The 24922-nt window shown below is 39.3% G+C and overlaps 1 protein-coding gene across 5 annotated transcripts in view; it reads left to right on the top strand.

The window, feature by feature from the left end:
* The window catches only part of LVRN (laeverin), a 76604-nt gene that overhangs the window by 50373 nt on the left and 1309 nt on the right, over positions 1–24922 (top strand). For 3 of the 5 annotated variants that reach the window (XM_044925492.2, XM_044925491.2, XM_025296413.3), the window contains exons 10-19: positions 269–441; positions 2008–2084; positions 2439–2578; positions 5087–5142; positions 8749–8902; positions 10395–10489; positions 12417–12524; positions 13668–13835; positions 14050–14187; positions 22369–22444. In XM_044925492.2, the coding sequence (XP_044781427.2) occupies positions 269–441; positions 2008–2084; positions 2439–2578; positions 5087–5142; positions 8749–8902; positions 10395–10489; positions 12417–12524; positions 13668–13835; positions 14050–14187; positions 22369–22444 (1185 nt within the window). The remainder of the gene's footprint in view (positions 1–268; positions 442–2007; positions 2085–2438; positions 2579–5086; positions 5143–8748; positions 8903–10394; positions 10490–12416; positions 12525–13667; positions 13836–14049; positions 14188–22368; positions 22445–24922) is intronic. The other 2 variants (XM_044925494.2, XM_044925493.2) reach the window with 1 other exon arrangement.

Below are 24922 nucleotides of genomic sequence, written 5' to 3'. Positions count from 1 at the left end.
GCCTGCATATATTGGATCCATAAAAATTGTGTTCAGTGATTGAATGAATGAGTGATGATTGAATGAATGAATGAAAGGATGAACTAAGGAACCACTCATACATACAGAGATGAACAGAATTAACTTTGGTCCAGAAATTCCCCACTGGGTTTTACTATATAAATGAGAAACACAATCGCTACGTATTGATAGTTTCTTTTAGGAGTTGGCTACCTCAAAAGATTTGGATGGTAAATAACCGCTTTTGTGATGATTTTTTTTGAAACAGGCCATAGATGACCAGAGTAAAATTCTTTTGCCAGCAACAGTAAAAAGCATCATGGACAGTTGGACACACCAGAGTGGTTTTCCAGTTATCACCTTAAATGTATCCACGGGCGTCATGAAACAGGAGCCGTTTTATCTTGGAAAGGTTAAAAATCAGACTCTTCTAACCCACAAGTAGGTAGATTTGCTCCTGTCTTCACCTTCCTTGGGGTTGAGCTCTGACCAGAAGGAAACCAGCCTATGGATGAGGAAGCATAACTCCCACTGGGTGCACACCCCTCCATGAGATGACCTGGGGATGGTGACGCAGTACTCCATGCCGGATGCCACTGTGGGCTAGGACGGGGCAGAGCCCCTGAGGCCCTGAGCAAGGCCAGAGACCTGCCGTGGGGATTCTTGCAGTGTTCCTCCCCTGGGACTTACGGCCACACCCACAACCAAAGCTTTGAGTGCTAGGCATTCTTTTTTGTCCTTTAGACAGAGGTAATGAATTACTCAGAATTCTGTGTGAAAGCCAGTAAAATAGAATCTGAATGGCCTTATGTTATTTAAGAAAAAAGGGGATCTGGTTGCCAGGTCGTCTTCCCTTCTCTAGAAATGGAACTGAATGGTGACCATATCCTTGAGGAATGATTCTGTGCATGTATGCCCACACGTGTGTGTGTGTGCTTTTGTAACCATACATAAAATATTAGAGTTATAGATCCCAAATTCAAACCTTAATCTTATTTAAAATCTCTGAGTTTCAGTTTCCTTACCTATAAAGCAAATGTAATAATACAGACCCCAGGGGATTGTTGTAGAAGTGAAATGAGATAGTAAGTATACCCTGGCTTAGCATTACCACTTTCTCCTTCCGTTTCCTTTTCTTCCTTAACTTGTTAGATAGTTTTCAGCTGTTTTTGATAAAGGGTTTGATTCTCAGATCACATTGTATTAAGTATAAGCACAAATGAGTAATTTATTTTCATGTACCATCACCAAAAGTTTCAGGTTGTCCCACTCTTTCTTTAAAACTCCAGGGGAGGACATAGACCTGCAAGTCCATTCTCCCTGTGATATTTCATGACTTTTGAGAAGAGGTGGCCTTAGCTATCATATGAACAAAGACTCTCAGTTCAAAGTCTGAGAAGCCAGACGTGCGAGCATTTGAGCAAGATTGGAAAAATTGCCTAAATTCCGAGTAATGCGTGTCTTCAGATGACTAATGTCCTCCTCGTGGTCAGTGACTTCATCCAGGTCACATCCACCAACACGGGAAGAGTGCCTGCATTCATTGAATATGAATAATCTGGCTGATTGCTGTTGAACACTTTTCAAACTGGGAGAAAACTTGAGGTGGAAAAGCATTTTGAAATGTTTGTCATGCTTTTTCTTCTTAAATGATTATTCAGTTTTCTTGGCACAGATAGCTTTGGGTATGTCTGCAGCATTTGAATGACCCCTGAGTAAGGCCAGATGGCTATAATTGAATATAAACAGGCCTTGAAAGTTTCAGATACAGGAGAACCTTAGAAGCTACCCTGAGTTGCAAGAAGAAGCAAATCTGTGAGGCACAAAGAATAAATAAATAGCCAAAGCTGGCTTGTGAAACAACAGTGAATAATTCCAAGGTCATATCCACAAGGAATGACCGAAGAATTTGAATTCTTTTATTTTATCATCTTATTTAATATTAGCTCAAAGCTTTTATTCTTATGTGTGAAAAATAACTGAAGTTTTCACTTTTTTTCCAAAAAGTGACACATGGATTATACCTATTCTTTGGATGAAAAATGGAACTACACAGTCTTTAGTCTGGCTAGATAAAAGCAGCAGTAAGTAACAAATTTTTTAAAATACCTTCACATATATATGCAAATATATGTGTATGTATATACACACACACATATAAAAGCAGAGAATAAAATATTAAAATGTCTAGCTTTTGAATAGCTTATTTAAAACTAAAATATTATATCATTCTTGTTGAACATAGTGCTTTCAAGAAACATTTCTAATCAAAAGTCATTGTATGTGAAAAAATATATGGTAAGATCAATACATATTTTGGAATATCTTTACTTTTTGTTTTACTGGATTGTTGTTTAGAATTAAGAGGGCATAGTAAAACATGTAGTGAAATATTTTTTAAATGTACCAGTTCAAACTGTTCACGTATTTCTTTGTAGAAGTATTTCCTGAAATGCAAATTTCAGATTCTGATCATGACTGGGTGATATTAAATTTGAATATGACTGGATACTATAGAGTTAACTATGATAAATTAGGTTGGAAGAAATTAAATCAACAGCTTGAAAAAGATCCTAAGGTAAGTTTTATTTTTATACCTTTTATTGAATATCTTTAATACTGTACTCTCTAGACTTTGTAGGCTGAGCTTTTATTAACCTGACTGGTGGGAACCTGACCTCTTTGCCACCCCTCATACCAAGGCATGCTGGATTTTTTTTTTTTTTTCCTTAGAAAAGAGAGGTTTTGGTTGAATGTATTGTGTTTTTGAACATTTCTCTCACTTTTCCACAATAATTTTGCCTAAGTGAAAATCAAAATAATTTCCCATTAACTGTTAATTTTGTGATCTTAGGCAAGTTACTTAAATGTTCTGCTTCAATTTCTTCACTTTAAAATGGGAATAATATATCTTTCTTATTCCTTATGAGAATTAGAGATAATGTAAGTAAACAGATTGTCTAGGGACTTCCCTAGTAGTCCAGCGGTTAAGACACTCTACTCCCAATGCAGGGGACACAGGTTCAAACCTTTAACAGGGACTAAGATTCCCCCATGCCACCTGGTGTGGCCAAAACAAAAAACTTTCTAAGCCCATAATAGGTGCCAGTACATAAATGCTAGAAAATGTTAATTTTCTAAAAATTGTATTTTCATCTTCTGGCCAAGGAGATAATTTAATTCACAAGATATGAATAATAATCCAATATCACTTTAAATTATCAAATAGCTAAATTATTATACAATATATAAAAATTAAAATATTTGCTAGCTCTTATCAGTCAGACTTGACTTGGTTGAATTAAACCAAATCCCCATTAGTGGAGATGGATACTGGCTTAGAAGTCTGTAGAGTTGGCTCTGCTGTGAAATCTGGGGCAGTTCATTTAGACTGCATTTGTAAAACTCGTGTGTTGAACTAAAAGATATCTTAGGTGTCTCTGTCGTCAGAATTTCTGTGAGTTGCCCAGTGAGTCTGGCAAAAGAGGCAGTGCACAGAGCTGGCAGAGCTTGGCTTCTGGGTCAGATCAACTTGCGTTCGTATTTTTGATCATCATTTACCAGATGTGTGACCTTGGGCCTTTTATTTAGCCAGTCATGCCTTGGATTCCTTGTCTGTATAATACTGGGTATAATGGACCAATGTTAAAAGCTTGTTGTGAAGATTAAATAAGATGATGTATGTATGATATTTAACAGAAGCCTAATCTAATTCAGGCATTCAGAACATGATCAGTAATTTTAAAAGAGTTATCATTGGGCTTTTGAAAAAAGGTATAAAAACCAACTGTAGTAATACTTTATTTAAAAATCTTTTTCAGAGTAGCTAAATTTTTTTAAATTTCTAAGGGCAGTCTGAGCTGTGGAAACACTAGGTCATGCCATTATAGCAATGATTTCTTGAAGCCCTTGTGCTGCTGCTGCTGCTAAGTCGCTTCAGTTGTGTCCGACTCTGTGCGACCCCACAGATGGCAGCCCACCAGGCTCCCCCGTCCCTGGGATTCTCCAGGCAAGAACACTGGAGTGGGTTGCCATTTCCTTCTCCAATGCATGAAAGTGAAAAGTGAAAGTGAAGTCTCCCAGTCATGTCCGACTCTTAGTGACCCCATGGACTGCAGCCCATCAGGCTCCTCCGTCCATGGGATTTTCCAGGCAAGAGTACTGGAGTGGGGTGCCATCGCCTTCTCCAAAGCCCTTGTAGATTTTACTTATTGAAAAACTGAAGTCAGTTATTCCTACAACATAATTGCTGAGCAAACAAAACATTTCTACTATTAATATTAATCTAGAAAATGTAAGTATTATTATTACTTCCAGAAAAGATACGTGACTACTGCCAAGGAAAGAATTAAGCTTCGCTTGTTCAGATGTTCAAAGGGATGTTGTGAAAATAAATCTTCTGGGACCACATATATGAATATGCTCGGCGGGGGGCGGGGGTGGGGTGTTGCTGTTGAAGGAATGCTGTAGGAAGCTTTGGGACCCTTGGAACACAAGCAGAGACAGTCCTGTGGCCTGGCAGTGCCTGGCAGCTCAAACAGAAGCCTGAGAAGCTAGGTTGGCATTTGACTCCTTTTCGTGATTCAAAGGGCTCTGTTGGTGGTACTGTGTTGAATTACTAAACTCTTGAGAAGAGAGATACCACTGAAAAGAGTACCTCAGCATTGCCAAAATAGTGCTAAGTAATATTTATTTAAGGCTTTCTATGCCAAAAAGTCCCCTGACAACAATTTGGACATTGTGATACAATTAATGTATACTTTTTGTTTCAGAGAGGCCCTTTAAACTTGGCTTCCCGTTTTATTTTTTAACATGCTGTTTTTCACAGAGTATTTTGGCAGAACTCTCAGCCATACTGAAGCCATATGATTGATGTCCAAAGGGATCGCTTATCAAAAACAGATGTATAATAAATAAATTATGGAAATTATCCTTAGAAATGATCATTTCTCTGTACATGAGATAATGCACATGAAAGTGCTTTGTAAGCAGCAATGATCTTGAAATGTTGTTATTATTTTGAAAGTTATTTTTCTACTAAAAATGTTCTCATCTTTTCCTGAGCGTTTTTGGATCTCATCTGCAGGCTATTCCTGTTATTCATAGACTTCAGCTGGTTGACGATGCCTTTTCCTTGTCTAAGTGAGTATATTTTCTTCTCTCATCATTTAACAGTGTAGCTTAAGAAATTTACAAAAATAATAACCTCATCCCTATGAAGCTGGCTCTTTAGTTTATACAAGCCCTAACTTACTAAGATTAGGGTCAAATTCTGTGGTTATTGTGAAATTTTATGACATAAAAGTTGCTGGACCACATGAATGGACCTAGAGAGTGTAATATTGAGTGAAGTAAATCAGACTGAGAAGAAGTATCATATTACATCCCTTACATGTGGAATCTAAAAAGAAATGATACAAATGAACTTACTTTCAAAACAGAAAGAGACTCACCGACCTAGAAAAAGAACTTAACGGTTGCCAAGGGGAAAGATGAGGGGAAGAGATTTGGTTCGTCTGGGACAAACAGGTACACATTGCTATATTTAAGATAGGTAACCAACAAGGTCCTACTGCATAGCACACGGAACTCTGATCAAGGTAATGTGGCAGCCTGGATGGGATGGAGTTTGGAGGACACAGGATGCATGTCTCTGTATGGCTGAGTCCCCTTGCTGTCCACCTGGAACTATCACAACGTTGTTAACTGGCTATACCCCAATACAAAATAAAAGGTTTAAAAATTTTTTAAAAAGTTGATGGAATATGCAACAACATGGATGAACCTTGAGGACATTGCTGCTGCTGCTGCTGCTGCTAAGTCACTTCAGTTGTGTCCAACTCTGTGTGACCCTATAGACGGCAGCCCACCAGGCTCCCCCGTCCCTGGGATTCTCCAGGCAAGAGTACTGGAGTGGGTTGCCATTTCCTTCTCCAATGCATGAAAATGAAAAGTGAAAGTGAAGTCGCTCATGGGGTCGCTAGTCCAACTCCTAGCGACCCCATGGACTGCAGCCCACCAGGCTCCTCTGTCCTTGGGATTTTCCAGGCAAGAGTACTGGAGTTGAGGACATTATGTTATGTGAAATAAACCAGTCACAGAAAGACAAACACTGTATGTTTCCATTTATATGAGCTACTTAGAGTACTGAGAACCACAGACAGAAAGATTGGTGATTGCTGAGGACTGGGGTGGGAGGGGGCAGGCATGGGGAGACACTGTTTAATGGGTGCAGAGTCTCAGTTTCATAAGATGAGAAGAGATCTCTAGATGGCTAGTGATGATAGCTATACATTATGAATGTACTTAAAAAATTTTTTACTGGAGAACAGTTGATTTACAGTGTTAGTTTCTGCTGTGCAGCAAAGTAAATCAGTTATACATATGAATGTATTTAATACCAGGGGACTGTACACTTTAAAATGGTTAGGAAGACAAACTTTATGTTATGCGTATTTTGCAACAATAAAAAATTAGAAAAAAAGACAATTCAAAAAAGGTCATCATCAGGAAAGAGCAATAACATCTACTACTAATAAAAATGAAAGCCACAGGACACAATATTTTTTATAACAATTTGACAAGAAGGAATATATGTTCTTTGTCAAGTCAAAATTTGGTGGTTAATTATATGAAAGTCCCATGTATTTTTGATTAAATTAACTTTGGTAAAATAAGATTTAAACTGATCATGGAGAAATTTTGAAAGGCTCTTAAAGGAGCAGCAAAGAAAATTTAATGTTTTAAAGGGAAGTTCTGAGGGGAAGCGAGGGATAGACTGGAGTTTGAGATTGACATGTATACACTGCTATATTTAAAATAAAATAAAATGCCTTTCCATGATAAAAAAAAAAGGGGGGGGGAGCCCTTAAAGGAAAACCTTTAGACGGATGCAGTAGAGACGATGTAAATAGGAAAAAGTAATAGTGTTTAAATATTTATAGGATTATTACAAAATATATGACTCATTATTTTAAAATCAAGATCAAGAGTGAAAACTTAGGTAACATACACGGAGTTCAGACTTGCATTCATAGAGACTGTTAATGTTCAAATGGATAAATTTAGGAAAATTATGAAAGATATTTTCATATTATTCCAAGATATTGGAAGTTAAGGAAATAAAGTAACTGATATATCCAAAATAAGGAGTTTCTGGAAATGAATAGACTACCAATTAGGACTTTGAAGTGATTTTTGTTACCCAAAGGTAATACCTGTATGTATAATTTTAATGAGCCTAAATTCTAATGTATTACAGAATTATTGATTTCATTGATAGTAGATTTACTCTACTGCTAAGTTTCTAACCAGGAAAATGAATGTATGATCAGAATTTAAATTTTTAGACAATAAAGTTAAGGAGTACACATAATAAATTATCCAGTTCATTCTCTCTTTCCTTCACCTGTTGTATTTCTTGAATGAATGTCTGCGTATTTTATCCCTCCTTTTTTTCCGACTTTTCCCCTCTTGACGTAGAGCACATTTCCCCACCCACTACTTCACTGAAACATTTCTCTGAGATTACCATGAATTTAGTATTGTTAACCACATCCTCCTGCAAACTTCTTTTTTGACTTCCTGAGACTTCAGTGTGCAAATGTGGTTCTCCTCCAGTATCTGACTTCTTTTTCCAGCTGCCCTGAGCATCTTTAAGACCAGTCATGGTTATGTTATTTTCTTCTATCTTTCCTCTGAATAATTCTTGCCTTCTTATGGTTTCAGCGGTCATTTTATTATGTATATGTACAGTGCCCACCAGATACAAGGTATTCAATAAACGTTTGTAAAGGATATGTCGATGACTTCTAAATCTATGTATTTACTTGTCTCCTCCTGTCTTCTGTTCATCCTGAGGTTATTTAAATTCAGTACCAAAAGCACTGAACTTTATTTCTGCCTCTAAATTGCTACTATCAATCTCTCTTTGTCAAAGGTACTACTGTTCTTCCCCCCACTTGAAACATTAGAGATATCCTTGACCCTCCTGTCTCTCTCCGTCTCTCATCAAGTCACTGTGTCTTATCTATTCATTCTGGGGATCTGGGGAATGTCTTTTGGATTCTCACCTCAGTTACCACCTTCATTGCTTCCTTGCTAAGTCAAATTTGCATCACCCTTTGCCTGGCCTGTCACATTAGCTTCTAGCTGTTAGTCCTTTAGAATTCTGTTCTGTCTTCTGCAGCACAAATTGAAATAAAATTTTAAGGCATCAATTTCATGATGTTACCCTGATTGTTTAAATACCTTCCCACCAAATGTAAATTCTTTATCCTGATAGTCAAGCCTCTCCACACTTTTGATTACCTGTTAGCCCCCATCTCTCAGTACACACAAAAGAAATTCCCTGCCTTGGTTAAGTTGGTCTGCCATAAACCCCCTCTTTGTCGTAACTGCCTTCCTCTATCTTTCTACTTATTCCAGTCCTGTCCTTCCTTCATTCTTTTTTCAAGTTCCTCCTCCAGAAAGCCTTCCCTGTCCCTCCCATCACATACCTATATTTTTCTTCTTTGTTACTTTATTGTATTCATTGACCTTGAATCTATCAAATTGAAATGGAGAGCCTGTTAACATTGCTTGGGTTCCACCTTATCAAGAGATGGGACCTTTGCCCTCTAGCTTCTCGATTTCATATACCTTCTTGAAATCAGGCACTGAATCATGTAACAAACATGGAAAGTGTGCAGATCATTTAGCAAGGAAAGGCTTTTTTGAATCTTTGTTGTTGTTTTAAAAACCAAACAGAAACGATTATATCGAAATTGAAACAGCACTTGATTTAACCAAGTACCTTGCTGAGGAAGATGAAATCATCGTGTGGCATGCAGTTTTGATGAACCTAGTAACCAGGGATCTTGTTTCTGATGGGAACAACCATGACATATATCCATTGTTAAAGGTAAATTCATTTTTGTGAGATGGTTTTTAAAAATAATTCTTTTGTTTCATCTTCTTTCCATATTTTAGGTAGCATCTGTGAAACTAGTCTTTCCCAAAATAAGAGCCTGTTAGTTCTGTATATATTCATTTTCTTAGGAATAGTTGCTTATTCTTAAAAGAAAATACCTTGGTCATAGATCTGCCCTAGGAGTTGTATATGAGAGAAGGTATTGAGTTCTTGCTGAGGTGTCAATGTGTCTTAAGAAACCAGAAGTGGATGGAAATGATATACTTTTCTTTTTTATATAAAGAAAGGATAGTGTCTATTAACAACTGTTTTCCTAAAAGATTGTTGGTAAACAGAATGACCTTTCATGGTTCTATATCCATAATTTATATACTCTGATTTATAGGGCCAGCACTTGAAACCAGAGAGCAATGTTCTAGAAAAGTAAATATTTTGAAGCTGCTTTTGATATTGGGAAGAGAGATGTGGAAATTAGAGTTAATGAATGAAGAAATGACTGTGCCATCTTGTCCTTATAAAAGGGGAAAATAGCATCAATAAAAGGGGAAATTTCCATTATTAGGTCTTTAGCAGTGAGCCAGTGATCATAAGATAGATGGCATAGGAAAAGCCTAAGTTTGGGTGTAGCCCCTTGGAGATTTGGGGGCCACAAACAGAACAGCAGATGTGTTAGGTGATGATTTCAGGTGAGTTTCCAGGGCTCTGAGAGCAAAATCACAAGCACCTCGGAGTTCCAGACTTTCTTTCATCTAGTGTCTAAAGTGCTGATGTGAACATACTTGAATGTGGGCATAGTGACCAATAGAAGGCGCTTGGATGTCTGTGGGGTTGAGGTGGCTCATTGATGACATCTGATCCTTGGCCCGTGAGTAAAGAAGTAAAAGCTCACACTTGTTTTTTTAAAGAATTTCAATGAATGATACTATTCTGAGGGATGTATTGGTAAATATATGACTGTAAAAATGCTGTTATTTACCAGCCAAGAGCTCAGTTGAAGAAATCATTTTGGATCCAGGGTTTACATTTGTCCAAGGCATAAATTAGTGTTCCTTGTTTTCATATATATATATACACACACACACACACACATATATATATATACACACACACACACTAAGCATGAAAGTTTGAGAGTTTCAGGGTAGAAAGTTTGTCTTATATTTTTCCCTTTTTTTCCTCTATTTTAAAGACAACTAGAAATTTTGGGATGATAGTAAGCAATAAGAGTGGGTAATACTGATTAAGCTCCTACTATGTGCCAGGCACTGTGCTTACACACATCGTGTTGTTTACATATCGCTTTCTTATGAAGAAAGTGAACCTAAAATGTTAAAAAAAATCATCAAATATTTAGTAACAAATGAAGTTTATTTCTGAAGAAATACCTGTCACCTCTCTGTTAATGTCTTTTCAGACAAGGGAAAAGCAGTGCAAATTGAGTGTTGTGAGCAGAACTAACTAATATTCTCTTTATTGTTTATAGAAGTATCTGTTGAAGAAACTTATCTCAATATGGAATACTTACTCAACTATGATCCGTGAAAATGTGACAGCCTTGCAGGAGGACTATTTAGCTCTGTAAGTACTTTCTGAACAGTGACAATTGAATTAAATGATTCATATTAATGGATAGGTTTCCAGATTCATAAAATAAGATCCTAATAGTTAACGATTCACTGAGAGATCTGTGTGCAATTTGAGAATAGCAGCTTTGAGATTGGTGAGCTACATATATCTTAATGGGAAATAGTAGTTAGGGATCTTAATTTACTTGCAAAGCACATACGTGTACACACAGGAGTGTATAGCTTAATATTCTCAACTATTATGCTACTGGTTGAAATCTTAAGTAAGTTGTACTATTGGTGAAAAGTTGTGCTAAGCAAAACCAGCTAATACAAATGAAGGGTATCGGAAGGCCACAGAAGAAAACATTCCACTTGGTGTGTTATTGATGAAACAGGGAAAAGTTCCATTACGTATGTCAAATAGAAATTCTAACATTACGCAAATATGATGAGGGAGGTTGATGACTAATGATCCAATCATCAAACATCATACGGTGACCTGTATCAGTCACCTGTGCGTGAGCATGAGCAAGTATTGTGAATGACATTGGTTTGCTGGGGGAGTAAGCCGTAATGCTAGTCTGGGAAGTGGGTGAAGGGCAAGACAGGGCCGCAGGACCCTGTGACAGAAGGTAGGCGGGGCTTCCAGATTTAGAGAGGGGATTTGTGAGCAACTGTGAATGGTGCAGGAATTCCATCTCCAGCTCTAGTCAACATCAAGCTGAAGTCAATTAAACCAAGCGAAAAATACAAACTATACAAAAGGTGATTATTCTCTCTCACGGGTGTCCTTCTAAAAGGGGAGAGATTTTAGCCTAGAGAGTGTGACTAGGAGGACATGGCGTTGGATTTACAGATGGATGGAAGACAGGGGGAGGAGCTGGAATGGAGAGTGGATAGGCAAGTTGTCTGAGCGAGCAGAAGGGCCCAACCAGGCGGCACCTTTGTTAACCAGCTGTGGCCTTGGCTCTCCTACACTGGCCTGAAGCGACCTGTTTTTTGTAGCGTCCTGGGGCCAACCTAGGGAGTTAGATTGTGCTTCCAGAGAATGCCTTCTTGCTGCTGCCAGCTTGGGAAGAGTGGGGAGAGGAGTGAATGTGTAGTGAGTGGTCAGAGCTGTCTCTCAGAAGGCTTCCACCCCTGGTCTTACTACTACTGCTTATCAGAAGGTCAGGCCAGGCAGAGAGCAAACCAGAGGGAGGGTGGAACAAAGATTTGGCTCTTGTATTTTCTGAAAAACTTCTGACCCTTCTGAGTTCCTTTACTTCTGACTCCAAACTGCAGAGTGTGAAGAGTCACATGTCATACTTATCTGGATTTATCATTGTTCCTCTCCATGTTGTTTTGAACCTACTTTCTTTGCAATCATAACATGTACCTCTGCTCAACTATAAAAACAAAACAGAAACCTCCATTCCTTTTCTGGAGATGACATTAATAGCCATGAGGAGCAGAGGGAAAAATGGAAGCTGAAGCGAGGGAAGGCATAGCGTCAGAGGAGAGAAATAAACCATTCCCTCTGTTTTCCTGTGTAGAGAAAGAACTTTATTTTTAAGTGTATTATATCAGATACTCTAAAGTCATTTTTTAAAAATCTGTAAGCCAATTGTTGTATGAGAGAGAAAAAATTAATTGATAACAGATGTGGTGTATGTGTACACCCGTGTTTGAGGGAGATGAAGGATGGCAGTAATTTATTTCTTACCTTCAAAAAAATATCAGTCTGAGAGCTTATTTGGTGCCTGAGAGCGTCTCAACAAATATTTCCCTGAACCTTAAATATAGTTGCCATCCACAAAGGCTATTTTTTAACAAACCTGATATTATTGGAAGGATGTTTTTAAAATACCCATCTTTTTATGAAACACATATTCTTGGAAGCAGAAAAAAATAAATGTAGTAATGAAAAATAAATGTTCTTTGACTTTTCCTTCAAGAATATCACTGGACAAAGTTTTTGGAACTGCATGTTGGTTGGGTCTTGAGGACTGTCTTCAGCTGTCCAGAGAACTCTTCAGAAACTGGATGAAACATCCAGAGAATGAGTAAGAGTCATATTGTAATTGCCCTTCTTTTTACCCTGTTTCAGCACCAACAATGTCTCTCAATGTTTCATGCTTTTACTCTGGGAAGGAACATTTTGTTTTTACTTACATAATCTCTTTCTCTTTTTATTTTTTTTCAAATATCCTTTAAAAACAGATACATGCACACAGAGAATTGTCTCATGTAGGTCTGTGCATAACAATCAGTTCAGTCGCTCAGTCGTGTCTGATTCTGCAACCCCGTGGACTGTAGCATGCCAGGCCTCCCTGTTCTTCACCAACTCCCAGAGCTTGCTCAAACTCATGTCCATTGAGTCGGTGATGCCATCCAACATCTCATCCTCTGTCGGCCCCTTCTCCTCCCGCCTTCAATCTTTCCCAGCATCAGGGTCTTTTCAAAGGAGTCAGTTCTTCGCATCAGGTGGCTTCAGCAGCAGTCCTTCCAATGACTATTCAGGACTGATTTCCTTTAGATGGACTGGTTGGATCTCCTTGCAGTCCAAGGGACTCTCAAGAGTCTTCTCTAACACCGCAGTTCACAATAGATCAGAATTTATACACTGGATTCTCACCCAGGACCTCTCATTACCAGTGCATTCCCTAATAAGCACCTGTGCTTATTTAGGTTGTTCTTTATGGTTATTTATTCATACATATAAAAGTGCATCAGTGCATCTCTAAGTTTTCAGCCTCACTGACAGCTGAGACCAATACTCTGTCATTTTGGTGTTATTATATTACCTTGAATATATGCCCTCAGATGGACTCTTAGAAAATGTGATAATAATATATAAAATCAAACAAAATTATCAACATACACTGTTTGTGCTAATTTGTTTCTCCCTCAAATCTCCTTAGTTTCTAAACTAATTTGATGACTTCAAGATATTAGTGTGAATGACAGTTTTCACAGTTGCTTTTCTAGATTCCAGCTTTTGATATTCATATCTGAGATCGCAGACATTTTTTCTAGATTTATACTTCAGTGTTCTTGCCTGGAGAATCCCGGGGACAGCGGAGCCTGGTGTGCTGCCGTCTAAGGAGTCGCACAGAGTCGGACACGACTGAAGTGACTTAGCAGCAGCAGCATACTTCTAAATATGTGACAACCTAGATAACTTCATTGTATGTTGTATCTTACAGAATACCTAATCCAATTAAAAATGTTATTTTATGTTATGGCATTGCCTTGGGAAATGATAAAGAATGGGACTTTTTGTTAAAAATCTATAATAATAACACAGAGGAAGAAGAAAGGATTCAACTTGCTTATGCAATGAGCTGCAGTAAAGATCCACGGATACTGAACAGGTGATTATTGTAACTTAACTTGAAAAGGTTCTTGGTGGAGGAATGCAATTAATAAACTAAAGGGAGAAAGACAGACATGAGCTAATGTAAGAATTAATATGAAACATATTTATGCACCACTAACTTAGAACCATATGGGATTTTTAACTCCACTTATATTCTTTCTATTGAATAATTTTTACATATTTATTTTCTGCCAAATGTGCTTTTGCAGATATATGGATTATGCCATCACTGTGTCCCCTTTCACTTTTAATGAAACAAATGTCATTGAAGCTGTTGCAGCATCTGAAGTTGGCCGATATGTTGCAAAGGACTTTTTAATCAACAATTGGCAAGCTGTGAGCGAAAGGTGAGGAGGAAATGTGAAACCACCCTTTTCTTTAGGTCATCGATCTGGTGAATGGCTCAGGTTTAGTCTGGCTAGATCCCTAAAGGCCTTCACGTTGCCTAGAAAAGTGGTTATTTTTCCTGCATTTAGTCTTACCACACACCAGCTTCGTGGAAGATAAGGTCACTTATCCTTGGTTTTGGTTTTCTTTGTGAATGTAGTTTTGCATGAGATACTTATCTACCTCAGTTTCCCCATTTTGCCCACTAAGAATCTTGTCTTCAGAGACACAGATTAGAGTAAGTCATGTTTTTCGGTATGAGTGTACATTTTCCATTTTGTTTTGTGAAATACATCGCCGTATCTTTAAGAAACAACGTATGCAACATATTACTACATATGCTTGGATGCTGAGCTTGTGTCTTTTGTCAGATTCCCTTTATGTATTTGGGTTCCATATTATTGAACATTTTATGTTTTTCACCTTTTAAGATTAAATATGCTTGCTTCACAGCCTGTCAGGTAGAATAGACATTGAAATGCACAGATCAAATAGCTTACCTTTAATAATTGCTCTTTCTAGAACATGACTTAACCATACATTCTTTTTTTGGAGGGGGAGGGGATCAAGTATTTTACTGATGGTCTTCGGCAGACGGTCAAAGGGCAGGAAGACAATAAGATTCAATATCCTTCTCCTGGCTGGGATCTCCCCAGCTTCACAGTCATTGAAAGCCTTAATTAACCATGCCTTCTTAAAAGCCCAGAATTAAGACACAGCTTCACGTTACTTCTCAGGCTCAGTGCTTCCTAGTTCCTGGCACTTGTGTGTATTTGTAAGTGTATTCCAATCCCAAAGAAAGGCAATGCCAAAGAATGCTCAAACTACCGCACAATTGCACTCATCTCACACGCTAGTAAAGTAATGCTCAAAATTCTCCAAGCCAGACTTCAGCAATACGTGAACCGTGAACTTCCAGTTGTTCAACCTGGTTTTAGAAAAGGCAGAGGAACCAGAGATCAAATTACCAACATCCGCTGGATCATGGAAAAAACAAGAGAGTTCCAGAAAAACATCTATTTCTGCTTTATTACTATGCCAAAGCCTTTGATTGTGTGGATCACAATAAACTGTAGAAAATTCTGAAAGAGATGGGAATACCAGACCACCTGACCTGCCTCTTGAGAAATCTGTATGCAGGTCAGGAAGCAACAGTTAGAACTGGACATGAAACAACAGACTGGTTCCAAATAGGAAAAGGAGTACATCAAGGCTGTATATTATCACCCTGCTTATTTAACTTCTATGCAGAGTACATCATGAGAAACGCTGGACTAGAAGAAACACAAGCTGGAATCAAGATTGCCGGGAGAAATATCAATAACCTCAGATATGCAGGTGACACCACCCTTATGGCAGAAAGTGAAGAGGAACTCAAAAGCCTCTTGATGAAAGTGAAAGTGGAGAGTGAAAAAGTTGGCTTAAAGCTCAACATTCAGAAAACGAAGATCATGGCATCCAGTCCCATCACTTCATGGGAAATCAATGGGGAAACAGTGAAAACAGTGTCAGACTTTATTTTTTTGGGCTCCAAAATCACTGCAGATGGTGACTGCAGCCATGAAATTAAAAGATGCTTACTCCTTGGAAGGAAAGTTATGACCAACCTAGATAGCATATTGAAAAGCAGAGACATTACTTTGCCAACAAAGGTCCGTCTAGTCAAGGCTATGGTTTTTCCAGTGGTCATGTATGAATGTGAGAGTTGGACTATGAAGAAAGCTGATCACCGAAGAATTGATGCTTTTGAACTGTGGTGTTGGAGAAGACTCTTGAGAGTCCCTTGGACTGCAAGGAGATCCAACCAGTCCATTCTGAAGGAGATCAGCCCTGGGATTTCTTTGGAAGGAATGATGCTGAAGCTGAAACTCCAGTACTTTGGCCACCTGATGCGAAGAGTTGAGTCATTGGAAAAGACTCTGATGCTGGGAGGGATTGGGGGCAGGAGGAGAAGGGGATGACAGAGGATGAGATGACAGGATGGCATCACTGACTCGATGGACATGAGTCTGAGTGAACTCCGGGAGTTGGTGATGGACAGGGAGGCCTGGCGTGCTGTGATTCATGGGGTCTCGAAGAGTGGACACGACTGAGTGACTGAACTGAACTGAAGGGTCTTTCATATTGTGTCTGAAGGTGACATGGTGCCTGTCAGTCCACGGTCATATCCACACTAAGACAGGTGAGCATAAGCACAAACCTGACACTTTCTAATGTTGCATGCTTAGTCTGGTCTGAGTCTTTGCAACCCCAGGGACTGCAGCCCACCAGGATCCTCTGTCCATGGAATTTTCCAGGCAAGAATATTAGAGTGGATTGCCATTTCCTCCTCCAGGGGATCTTCCCAACCCAGAGATCAAACTCAGGTCTCTTGTATCTCCTGGATTGGCAGGCAGATTCTTTACTACTGACTCCCCGCCCGCCACCCCGGGAAGCAGAGCTTTGTAATTAGCTGGAGTGTCTGAAACATCTAAAGGCTTCCAAGCCCACCTACTCCTTAAAAATCAGAATCTGTCAGAATAGGGTGCAAAATCTATACCTTTCAACAGTCCCCTGAGTGACCCAGGTATAGTTTAACAAGGAACCAATTGGCACCAGATTAAAAAATTAACTAGGACACGACTGAAGCAACTTAGCAGCAGCAGCAGCAGCAGCATTGCTCAATACACTGGTACTAGCTAACATATGGCTATTTAAATTTAAATTAACTGCAATTAAATAAATTTAAAATTCAATTCCCCAGTTGTCCTAGCCTTGTTTTAAGTGCTCAGTGTGGCCAGTAGCTACCGTAATAGACCAGAGAGCATTTCCATCCTGGAGAGAATTCGACTGCACAGCACTGCTCTATGGGGCAAAACAGCCCCCCGGTTCATTTTCCCTCTCTTTCTATACCATACAAAGCACATCTAACTAGTGAACCTCTTGCAAATGGCTTGAGCAACCTATGGGAAAGATTGCTCTTAATTTAAATGTGTTTTAATTTTTATCCCTCAGAAGAATTTTTTCTGCATTTGGAGAACAGAAACGTGTTTGCAATACTCTAAAAAGTCCATTGTCTAGTAATTTATTTAAATGATCTAACTGTATTAGACACGAGTATAGAAGGACTTCCTTTGTTTAAAAAAAGAACAACTCTAAATGGATATTTCATCATCCCTGAGAAGTTCTTAGAATTATAAATGCATTCACTTTTAACCATGGATTAAATTTTTTTATCTTTTAACAAAATGCTATGCTCATAAAATAGATGCTTTTCTTTTCTATTTATGATAAATTAATCTCAGTTCACTCCTCTTGCCCATTCTGCTACAAAACATCTTTGAGACTCAAGTAAATTTGCCTTCTACATCTAAAAGATTTATTTTTAGGATTCAATTTATAGTCACCAGTCTTGCTGAATTTTGAAAATGATTTTGAATAGTAATAATGTATATGGATTATAAGAGGACATAAAAGTTCAAATTAATAATTCAAATGTTTTCTACATTAAAATGGCACCAGGATGCTTACCTTATTCGTTGTATAGTAGAATATTTACTTATCACTTATTAAAGTTATATTTGACACAAATAGTTGTATGTCACCAGTCCTCATAAAATGATATGAGACAAGGAAACAAATGCTATCACAAATTTAACATTTATCATATATAAGTGAAAAGGATTTATTCTGAATTTACTAAAATCTGACTGATCACTTGTGAGTTAGCTTTGAAACTCGTGTTTCTCCAGAGTGTTTCAGTTCAGTTCAGTTGCTCAGTCGTGTATGACTCTTTGCAACCCCATGAATCACAGCACGCCAGGCCTCCCTGTCCATCACCAACTCCCAGAGCCCACCCAAAACCATGTCCATCGAGTCAGTGATGCCATCTCATCCTCTGTTGTTCCCTTCTCCTCCTGCCCCCAATCCCTCCCAGCATCAGGGTCTTTTCCAATGAGTCAACTCTTCGCATGAGGTGGCCAGAGTATTGGAGCTTCAGCTTTAGCATCAGTCCTTCCAATGAACACCCAGGACTGATCTCCTTTAGAATGGACTGGTTGGATCTCCTTGCAGTCCAAGGGACTCTCAAGAGTCTTCTCCAACACCACAGTTCAAAAGCATCAATTCTTCGGTGCTCAGCTTTCTTCACAGTCCAACTCTCACATCCATACATGACCCCTGGAAAAACCATAGCCTTGACTAGACAGACCTTTGTTGGCAAAGTAATCTCTCTGCTTTTTAATATGCAATTTAGGTTGGTCATAACTTTCCTTCCAAGGAGTAAGTGTCTTTTAATTTCATGGCTGCAGTCACCATCTGCAGTGATTTTGGAGCCCAGAAAAAATAAAGTCTGACACTGTTTCCACTGTTTCCCCATCGATTTCCCATGAAGTGATGGGACCAGATGCCATGATCTTAGTTTTCTGAAAGTCACTGAGCATTATTCATGGAAGATACTGACAAGCCTTCTGTAAACAAGGGAGGCAGTAGCCCAATCAGTTTGGAAACTATTTTAACTCCCTCAAATTCACAGTATATGTTAGCATCACAAAGCTCCGAGAAGCCCGTCAGAAGGAAATCTAGCATCTAGCCCAGTGTCTTGCCACTGTGATCCTGCTTTGTACTGTCTGGGCTGACATAAACTGTCATTCTGCCAGTAGGTCAGTTGTTCCAAAACAAAGACAGATGAGAAACTAAATTCTCTTACCCTCTCATCTGGAACTGAAACTAGACCAACATTTATTTATTGATGACCCACTAGTTAACTTTTAGGCCTCGGTTAAAAAGTTGTATAAAATGGAAGATGTTGTATGTGATCAACTGTAAGGTTCTTTCTGGTAATAAATGTTCTAGTTTTTCTATGCTGAGGCAGTTAGCTCAAGCTGTTGTAGGGGCTGTAAAGTGATGAAGACATGGTGTCTGATAAATGTTACAGAGGACAGATGGAAAGGGCTCTGGGGACTGAGAGAAGAAGGGGGCTTGAATTGGAAGAAATCCCCTTCTGTGTGGAGGGGAGGACACCAGTAAATGCTGGGAGGGCAAGGCTGAGAGTCTGACTGGGGACGGGCCTTCATAACTGGCTGCAGCATAAGGCCCTGGAAAGGAGCAGGTAGGGCTGGCCAAGCGAAACAGTTGAGACCCTGCCAGTAGCAGTCCCAACTGAGCCCAAAATTCTTCCCAGGGAGCCTGATCTGAACATATATGTAGGACCATTTGCTTGAGCAAAATGGTTTGCTCTTGCTTCTCTCACTCCCCTGTTCAGGGCTCTGCACCGGCAGTCATTGGGCATTTAGTTCATTGTTAGATGAGAGATCTTTTGGATCCTGATCCCAGTGAAGGAGCGTCCACTAACCATAAAGACATCTTTCAGGTTACAGAGAAGTCACTATATATACCTGCAGCTGTGGACAGACTCTATGAAAGAACGTGTAAATAGACGTAAGGCAACACGATTTTTTGGTGATGTTTTATTGGATGCGGTAGAAATGTTATTTGTATTATCCTTATTACCTTGCTTTTGTCTTTTATAAAATAAAGTAGATTTGTGGCCTATAGGAAAACCCTAGTTTTACTTGAATATAGAATACAAAGTATCAGCTGTTTCAAACTGAATAAATCTTACCCTCTTCTTCACCAAATGCTTAATTTCTTCTCCAGATAAGTTTTTTAACTTCCCAAAACTTTGTGCTATTTTATTTACTTATTTAATTTTTTTGTACCATTTTAATTGGCAGCACTTTTCTCTTTTTTTGATTGCTCCAGTTTATTTCTTTAAATTTATTATTTATTATATATAACAAATATATATATTTTTTGTAAATGTTTAATATTAATATATGAATTGTAATAATATAAATTATATATATGTTGGCTGAGCTACACAGCATGCAGGATCTTTGTTCCCCCACCAGGGATCGAACCTGTATCCCCTGCAGTGGGAGCATGGAGACCTAACCACCAGACCACCAGGGAATTCTCTCCAAATGTGTTATACTGGCTGAAGTCTTAAGCTTAAAAACTTACACTCATTTTCACTTTACTCTGTTCTATTTCATGATGGGGAACATGGAGCTGAAAGGGTTAGATTGGAACAACCGAGAGAATTAAGATGTTATCAGAGTGGTGTGCTGAGGCACTGGGGGGCCCATTCTCATCGCCTGTCACCGGGTCAGGCTAGATGCCTGGGTGCCTCCATGCTTGTTGCAGGAAGCCAGATGTGGCAGAAGGGATGGGAGGGAGGACGGATGCGAGAAAGGAGGGAAGAGGAAGGTATGGAAGGTGAGACGGACTAACGTTCCAAATCACCCTGGCTAGCACTGAATGGTATCAGTTTCTTGAAGGGGCAGCTGTACTCACAGACGCTGGCTCCTGCCTCCACGTTAATACACTTGACTACTGGCGGGATAAACTATTTGTAACATATTTTTTTGTTGAGTACGAATGGTAGAAAGGAGGGAACTGGAAGGTGAGACGGACTAATGTTCCAAATCACTGCGGGTAGCCTGGAGAGTCCCAGGGACCGGGGAGCCTGGTGGGCTGCCGTCTATGGGGTCGCACAGAGTCCGACACGACTGAAGTGACTTAGCAGCAGCAGCACTGAATGTTATCAGTTTCATGAAGGGGCAGCTGTACTGACAAACACTGGCTCCTGCCTTCACATTAATGCACTACTGGCAGGATACACTATTTGTAACATATTTCTTTTTTTGTTGAGTACTATTTCAGAGAGATTACTCTTTCAACAGGAGTGAGAAACCATCTGTCTCAAAAATATCTCCTCTTCAAACTTTCAAGAATAGGAAGGAATGAAGAGTGCCACGTACCCTGATAGGTGCCTCAACACAAGTCATCACATTTAATCTCCACACCAATGCTTTTAACTATGTGTGATTCCCCATTTTGACAATTTATAAGTTGTCCCAAGGTGTATTCAAACCCAACTCAGCTTTTAGCATAGCTTTTCTCTTTATTTGGTAGAAAAATCACACATTTAGCAACGTAAGTAGTTGTCTTCTATTTCCTACCTTTTTTTTTTTTTTTTTTGAGCTCAGTTTCTTTGCAGATTTTGTCGAATTTCTTGAGTCATTTCACAGGCTTTTTATACCTGGCCAGCAAAAATGAAGAGCTAAGAAACATTTCTTCTTTCCCCATAGAAACAGGTTTGCTTGCCTGAATTATATGTAGACTGTCTCCTGTTCTCCACTGTGCTGAAGTAGATTCAGTTTACCTTACAGCTGGGAACTTAAAAAAGGACGAAAAGCTCTGTTCTCTTCCACCTTTGTCACACAGATGCCAATGTTAAGTCTCACAAATTTTAGTTTCAAGTATACATTTTGGGAGTAAGTCAGTTGTGGGAATCAACTACGAATAAGACAATGGTAGTTCAGTCCTTTCTTGTCCATTCCATTATATTAACCTATTTTAATTTTCTTTCTCTTTTAACGCATCCAAAAGTCTTTCTTTACTTTTTTAACCCCAGCAGCACTCTGAGCAGGTATGTATCTGCCGTCTTTCTACAGCAATGCTTCGTGGCTGTTTGTCAGGTATCTTGTCAGGCTTTCAGGGTCACTAAACTAAAAGGGAAGTTTCAGTGGCCAGGCCTCTTCAGGGAGCTCAAGGAAACCCAGAGTCCTTAGCCATCAGGGAGCACCAGCATTTCCAGAATCTCTGAAGATATGGATCCTCTTTCAAAAAAGCACAAATACGAAAGTTTCAGTAAGCTTTCAGGGTATTTAAGTCAGAGCTTCTGAAACTGATTCTATATTAACTACATTTTTAAGGAAAGTACTTTGAATATTTCCTTGTTCTCTTTTAAATTTTCTTAATTTTGGGTGTGTGACATCTATTCTAACCACTTCATTTTAAAAGATAAAAGCAGTTGCTGTTACTGTTTTTAAGAAGAGCTTTTTACATTTATATGAAACTTTTAAAACCATGTGTTACACAAATCAGTATTTAACTGTAATTACTTCTTTGTGCTAATAGACTTTTCTAGAGCATGAATTTTCTATTAAAAGATGAAGCTAAACTACTTTATATATGGTTTTGCTTAGATTTGGGAGATAGGGATTAATAGGGACTGTATATTAGCATTTACCTGCTGTATAGCTTTGTCTTACAAAACATTTTCCACTCCTGATTAGCGGTTTGTTGCTTTGTAGGTATGGAACACAATCATTGGTTACCCTACTATATGTGATCGGGAGAACCATAAGTACAGATTTACAGATCTCAGAGGTAGGTAGTATAGATAGTGTGAATTATGACAATGTAGAAGCCATTTTTATGTAATCTGGAGTTGCTAAAATTAAAAATAATAAGCTTATCTGAATCGTTACCTTCCGTGCTCTATTGGTGCTCTTCTCGCTGCAGGAAATGTCTTTTAATTCTGCCTTGTTCCTGATAGAGACCATTCTTATTCTTGGAGGGGTGGATTTCACCATTTCCCATCTGAGTCATCGCAACTGCGGCCTCCGCACCCTGGTCCTGTCTTCCCTCCGTCCCTCCTGTCACAGTGTTGCCGCTCATTGCCCTGCTCATCATAGTTCTCACAAAAAATGTAGAAGTTTTTTCATTAGCGCACAAAACACTTCATAATCTGGCTGCCTTACTCTCCGTCTTAATTTTTGCCCTCTTCACCAACCGTTTCAGAGAATAAGAGACATAGGCACCTCTGCACACATTTCCTTTAGTTACACTGTTCCACTTAGAAAATTTCTTAAATTATCATGTCCTTGCACATTTCCTAGATTTCAGAAACACTTACCTTCTGTGTCCTGGCCTCCTCATGCCTGTCTTTGGCTGGATAATTCCTAATCATCCTTTTAGACCCTGTTCCAAGCACATCCTCATGGACACCCTCTCCTCTACGCACCCAAATCATCCTATGTAGCTGTTACTGTGAGAGAGAAGAACTGATAATTCCTGGAGGAATGATCTCTGCTTGAGTTTTGGCCTGCCTGAGACTGAGCTGTCAGGACCTAACTTATCAGGGATTTCCCCAGACAAGAGAGTGAGGGGCACCCCCAAAAATGCTGAAATGGCAGCTCCTAGAAGCAACACTGAGTGTTGATCTCTTCAAAAGTGCCTCAGTTCAGCTTTCTCTCTACAGAACCCAGAAAAGTGTTGCTGTTGTTATTGAATGAGTGAGTGAAGTTTGTGTAACTTTAGCTCTCCCCAAAGTTCCAAAAATCTACAATCACTGATGGTTCATTTTTTTTAAAAACACAGAAATGGATTTAGTAGTGGTTCAATTATTGCAATCTTGAAAACAAGTTAGCTCCCATGAATATCCTTATCAAAAAGCTGTTAATGCCCAACAGTCCTATTTTTATCAGTTCACATGGTAATATTGAAAATAATTACTAAAAAAGGAAAATGAAAGTCACATGAATCCCTTTTCCCTCCATACCGGCAGTTTTCATCCACTCTCATATCTCTTGATCTGGTCTTTCTTCTCTACCCTGCTGGAGCCTGGGCCTCTCTCGTGCTCTCAAGCACCTGTGAAGCCCCCCACAGTCCCTAGACCCACACTCCCCTCCCGCCTGCTGCAGACTCCCAGTCTTGGGCAATGCTGTTGGCATGTGGCTCCTACTGCCTGGCAGGAATGCCCAGGTGTGGCGGGGAGAGAGAGAGGTTTGCTCTTGTTCCCTTAATCTACTTTTTCCTAGAACCTTACTTTTCTTCTGCATTGTAGTTAGGCATGACAACCCTATTGTTACTGAATTTCAAATATATTAAGTTTAAGTGACCTTTTGTGGAGTTTGTTGGCTCAGTGGTAAAGAATCTGCCTGCTGATGCAGGAGATTGGGGTTTGATTCCTGGGTCAGAAAGATCCCCTGAAGAAGGAAATGGAAACCCACTCCAGTATTCTTGCCTGGAGAATCCCATGGACAGAGGAGCCTGATGGACTTTAGTCTATGGGGTCACAAAAGAGTCAGATAGGACTTAGCGACTAAAAAACAGGATCAGTTCAGTTCAGTCGCTCAGTCCTGTCCTACTCTTTGCGACCCCATGGACAGCAGCACGCCAGGCTTCCCTGTCCACCACCAACTCCCAGAACTTGCTCAAACTCATGTCCATTGAGTCAGCGATGCCATCCAACCCTCTCATCCTCTGTTGTCCCCTCCCCTCCTGCCAGGAGGAGAAACAACAGGGTACACTAGCATTTTATGGTAGCCCGTGTTCTGAGTTCTTATCCAGTGACACAGAAACAGACTTTTGACATGTATTTTATCCAACACTTGGCATCTGGCTTCTATGTAATATTGGAACAAATGTTCTTATAACTGAATGCTTGATCTGATTCAGTGAAGGAGTTTAGCCAATGGATAATCCACTATAAATACTCTTAAGGATAACATTTGTAAAGAAACAGATGCTGTGTACTGGGTTTGAGCTTTGGAAATTATGTTATTTTTGAGAAGAGGGAAGGTCTCTCTGTCCACACATCTGGTCTAACATCCAACATGAATCAGGAAATCTTTGTTGAACACCTACTGTGTGCTGCTGGGGGAATAGAGCAGCAAATAAAGTAGACAAATTTTCTACTTCCTGGAACTTCCTCTCTATATCGGCTTCTTCAGGACAGGTGTATTCTTCGTCATATTTTCTCAGTCGCCATTTCTCAGGGACACACATTTCTACTCATTCCAACTGCCATTCATCCGTTTGCAAGATCACGCTACTACCTAACATGAACTGGGTCTGACTGTG

Source organism: Bubalus bubalis, chromosome 11 (genome assembly GCF_019923935.1).
Source record: "Bubalus bubalis isolate 160015118507 breed Murrah chromosome 11, NDDB_SH_1, whole genome shotgun sequence".
Taxonomy (NCBI): Eukaryota; Metazoa; Chordata; class Mammalia; order Artiodactyla; family Bovidae; genus Bubalus; species Bubalus bubalis.
This window is presented reverse-complemented; position numbering and strand designations above follow the sequence as displayed.